Source organism: Malus domestica, chromosome 02 (assembly GCF_042453785.1).
Source record: "Malus domestica chromosome 02, GDT2T_hap1".
Lineage (NCBI taxonomy): Eukaryota > Viridiplantae > Streptophyta > Magnoliopsida > Rosales > Rosaceae > Malus > Malus domestica.
This window is the reverse complement of record NC_091662.1, coordinates 18437264-18441462: the sequence shown is the minus strand read 5'-3', so window position 1 is coordinate 18441462 and position 4199 is coordinate 18437264. Positions and strand designations below refer to the sequence as shown.

At 37.8% G+C, this 4199-nt stretch overlaps 1 protein-coding gene across 2 annotated transcripts; it reads right to left on the bottom strand.

The window, feature by feature from the left end:
* Positions 1 to 209: 209 nt before the first annotated feature.
* LOC103405241 (peroxisome biogenesis protein 16) lies at positions 210 to 3795 on the bottom strand. Of its 2 annotated transcripts, none has more exons than XM_008344228.3 (8): positions 3311 to 3795; positions 2614 to 2687; positions 2048 to 2264; positions 1634 to 1938; positions 1273 to 1541; positions 1093 to 1160; positions 702 to 763; positions 210 to 575 (listed from the first exon to the last, which is right to left on the bottom strand). In XM_008344228.3, exons 3-8 carry the CDS (start codon positions 2197 to 2199, stop codon positions 514 to 516), a joined length of 918 nt encoding a protein of 305 aa, XP_008342450.2. In that variant the 5' UTR covers positions 2200 to 2264; positions 2614 to 2687; positions 3311 to 3795; the 3' UTR covers positions 210 to 513. The 2 variants fall into 2 exon arrangements, with proteins under 2 accessions (XP_008342450.2, XP_008342444.2); XM_008344222.4 differs by having other exon boundaries at positions 2630 to 2687; positions 3311 to 3730.
* Positions 3796 to 4199: the final 404 nt, after the last annotated feature.

The following is a 4199-nucleotide window of genomic DNA, read 5'->3' as shown; positions in this document are numbered from 1 at the left end:
GGGTTGTAATCGATGGAGCAAGTAATCGACGGCATTTGAAGGCACACAAGTGTAACTGTACAGAATATTGAGCATCACTTTGTTTTCTTTAGAGGGGTTGTGATGCGAACAAGGCTAGATGCACAAAGCAATGAACCATGCGTTGAAAATACAGAGGCTAGCTACCAAGGATAAGAGCAGTGAAAGTCTACATGTTTGAGACGCCAAGGTAAAAACGACGAGCAATCTCTGAGAAAACTCTCAATCGAGCCATATTACATGCGTACATCTTGATTTGAGACCTCTTAACTCAGGTATATTGTACATATATGTGTTCCTTTTGTAAGTTTCATCAACAGGTTTCCACAAATTCTATAAAAAATTTGAGTTGCTAAAAACAACCATGAACCTTTCCTAACAAACTCGATACAGCCACAGGACACAATCGTAGGTATTTGAGAAACACGTCAAAATACATCTTTGCCTGCAAGAGATGCCAAACTCTAAAAAGCATAACTCACTGTGGTTTCCATCTTATGATCCCGACATGTAAGTATACCTTGTCTGAGCTCCTATTAGAAGCTCAACAAGTTTGCCTGCACAAACCAAAGATTTTGTTGTTCAAAGATTCGGTCATGAATAAATCAAAAACTCAGCTTGTAAAAGTAGCGGGACAACATAAAATGTGAGGAAAAACACAAGGGAAGGGAATGTAAACCAACCTGTAAGAAACCCAACAATAGGTACTGGTTCCAAAACTTTCTCGGTGCTTTCGAGTTTTTGCCTGAAATATATGACAACCAAAATAACAGAAGACATTAGTTATTCTTTCCTTAGAAAGCCTGCAAACTATCATTAAATTTAACTCAGAGTAGTAGCATAGCATTGCAACCCCGTCAAAACTCTTCATGGACACTGCAATCTCTCACGAACAAAAGTATAAGAAATTAGGGATATTGCTACTTTGGTAATGTTAGTAGGCAGGCTGTATCAAGTGTTTTTTCCTGGAAAAAAATATTGAGAGGGTGAAAAACCAGGTGGTGGGGTTCGTAGTTGAAGGGTGGCAACAGCGTCAGTCGAAACTTAGAACTACATTCTGAAATTCGGCATTACCTGGTATACTTGCTAAAAAATGGATCTCTCATAAGGTAAAGTGCCCACAACAACTTTCGTCTTTTAAGCTGAATCCATGCCATAAAATAAAGAGTCATTCAGCACCAAATTTCAAAAATAAAAAAGCTAGATACGACAGGTTATCAGAATAGAGAAGGTAAGAATTTTGGAAACACTAACCTCATTCTTTTCAGAGACAGAAAGATGAAACTGCCGCTCTTTTGTACCACCCCTGGATGATGTAATTCGTGAAAGAATGCCCATCCCAGTAACGTCAACAGCCAGAGAAAGGAACCAAGGAATCCATGAGCGAATTCCATACTTTCGAATAAATAAAACGTAGATGAGTGGTCTAGTTATAAACAGAGCCTCCCCAAAGATATAAAACGCCCCTTGAAGACCTTTTTCGGACAATAAGGTGGACAGGGTCAACTTCTCAACCACTGGAGCTGTAAGAAACAACATATATATATAAATAAAAACTCATATAACTTATGCTTACATACCCTAACCGATAAATAAATTTTATTTGAATAGTTACTTGGAGGCTCCATAATTGCTTGCTGGTGTTGAACCCTGCGTAACCACACTGGTTCTGAAACCATCCTAGCATTTTCTCCAAACCTAGTCAATGCAGATAGTGCTCTTCCTTCTAAATTCCACGGGTCCTGTCCATGATTATTTCTTAAGTAACCAGGCCCAAGCTGCCCTCCAGGCTTCATAAAACTACCCATGTTACGTTGAGGAGTTGAACCTTCAACATGCATTTCATCATTTGGTGTCTCTCCTCCATGCAGAAGCATCTTATATCCATTGTTCTGGAACAAAGCTAACCTAACTAGCACCCTGATGAATAATGAAATCCACAATGAGGCAATAAGGCAATAAATAGAATCCGACATATAATAAATTCTTGAAAAACGACTGACTTATGAATATAATAAATAGTCCTTACTTTGTAGCTTCCATAATAGCAATGAAATTCCATTTTTTCTCATCACCGAAATACTGTTGAGCCACGACTTCAACCAACGTTTCCAAATCCTTTAGTGCAGATATACACAATGCATATGGGAAAGAATAACCCTCAGTAGAGCCAACATGCATTGAAGTAGGAGATGTGTTGATTATATGTTCATTGATAGCACTTATTATTCCCAACAGAGTAGTTACTGCAGAAAACATATTAAGAAAAGATTACCAATTCCTGCATTGCATGATATGTATATTCACAGAAATATGCAGCGGGAAAGAGACTTACAAATCGGTTTAAGATATAAGGTTATTCAATTGAAAATTGGACAAATTGTACATGCTATTCCAATTTTAAGGTATGAAACCTTTTAAATGTACATTTCGAATCTTTTGTTTTAATTTTTGATAACTTTCGTTTTTTTCTTATCGACCAAAATTACTTTTCTAAAGTGTAGGATTACTCCAGAGAGAACCACATAATCACTAACAGAAGCAAAAGGATTCCTGCCAACTTCTAAGCTATAACAAGAAGTAGCCAAATGTTACCAAAATTTCAAAAAACCTGCTTCTGGTCCTATCTCTGATTCAGAAAACCGTTCAGGTACAAGCCACGTGAATCCCTGTACAAAGTTTTCACCATCCAGTTAAGATAACAAAAATAGACGATAAAACACAATTGAAGGCCAATCATTCCATGCATTTTCGCCAATTATGAGTTACGATTGCTAATAAAGAAGAAGAAAACCAAAAAGGGACTGACAGAAAATTAGCCAAACAACATAAATGCAACTTTGAGAGTATTTCTTAATCCGAAATCCGAAAAGTACAACCATAAGTACTGTTTCCAAAGTATATATGTCAATTGCATCAGCAAAACATATATACACACACAGTGCATATATATATATATATATATATATATAATAGAGTAATAGAGGGCAATTGTTAACAGCCATATGTCTTTATCAAAAGGGAAGAAATAAACTTTCAACAGCTATATCAGCTAACACTAGCACTAATTCAAAGTTAAGGCTATCAGCTAACACTAGCACTAATTCAAAGTTAAGGCACTAAAATTGCCATTTTTTTTATCAGAAGTCACAATTTCTAAGTTCATGGGAAACCCATTTACCCAAATAGCATAAAAAAATCGAGTAAACCTAAAAAAACCACAAAATATCAGATAAATTGATAATCATCAACAAATGAAGTAACAAAATTTAGAGAAATTGAGAGAGCTCACATTTGCCAGAGACTCCAAGGAGTGCACGTAGTCCTTGTTCTCCCTAACCCATTTCTTATAAGCCTCCATAGATTCAAAGACTCTGCCTTTTCCCAGCAACACCCCGAAACTTCCCTCAGAAAACCCTCCTATCAGTTTCTGCGCAATTTGAGAAGACCCAGAATTCCAGAGAGGCAAAGAGAGAGGCAAAGAGAGAGGCCCTTTAGGGTAATTTGGCTATGGACTTCCTCTGGTGCTGAATGGCTGATGGTGCGGAAGGGCGAGTGTGACGGTTCGGTGAGGGGTGTCTCTACGATTCTATACTGGAAAATGGTATTTAACGCGGACCGTTGATTTGGTCAGATTTGTGATGCTGATGGGGTTCAAAGTAGTGGATAGTAGAGATCTGGTGTCTTTTGCCGCTTCAATGGATCAGATGTTGAGATTTTAGGGAGTGAGAGAGATTTTATAAGGTGGCATAGCAGATGATCAAAGAAATTGGATATGGGTTTTGCTCATCCCAAAGTGTTTTTGTGAGGGATAGGACCATAGGATCTAGGCAATCAGACGGAAACAAAAAAGCGGACCGGATCCCTTCCTGATCATAGGGACTAGAGCCTGCTGAGCAACTCATCCGGACCTTTGAAATTTGATCCAATGGTTGTAATTATTATAACTTTTCGAGGGGCTCCCTATTTGTAGCCGTTGGATCAAATTTCAAGGGCACGGATTGATTGCTCAGCAAACTCCAATCCCCATGCTTAGGAGGGGATTCGGTTCCACAAAAAATGGCAGTGATGCCTTTTTGGGTAAATTACATAAAACTACCTCAATTATTAGATCAGTCACAGTTACATATCACATCTTTTAATTTCAATGTCATACATTCCGTCAGTTTGTCTGTCAATTT

Bases quoted from the DNA above. Each gene is read 5' to 3' on its own strand.
- LOC103405241 (XM_008344222.4), bottom strand. From the start codon at position 3,379: ATGGAGGCTTATAAGAAATGGGTTAGGGAGAACAAGGACTACGTGCAC. The intron at 2,265-2,629 runs GTTTTTTGAAAT...TGTTTTCTGCAG, and splicing joins AGAGATAGGACCAGAAGCAG to TAACTACTCTGTTGGGAATA. The intron at 576-701 runs GTTGGTTTACAT...TGGTTTGTGCAG, and splicing joins TATTGTTGGGTTTCTTACAG to GCAAACTTGTTGAGCTTCTA.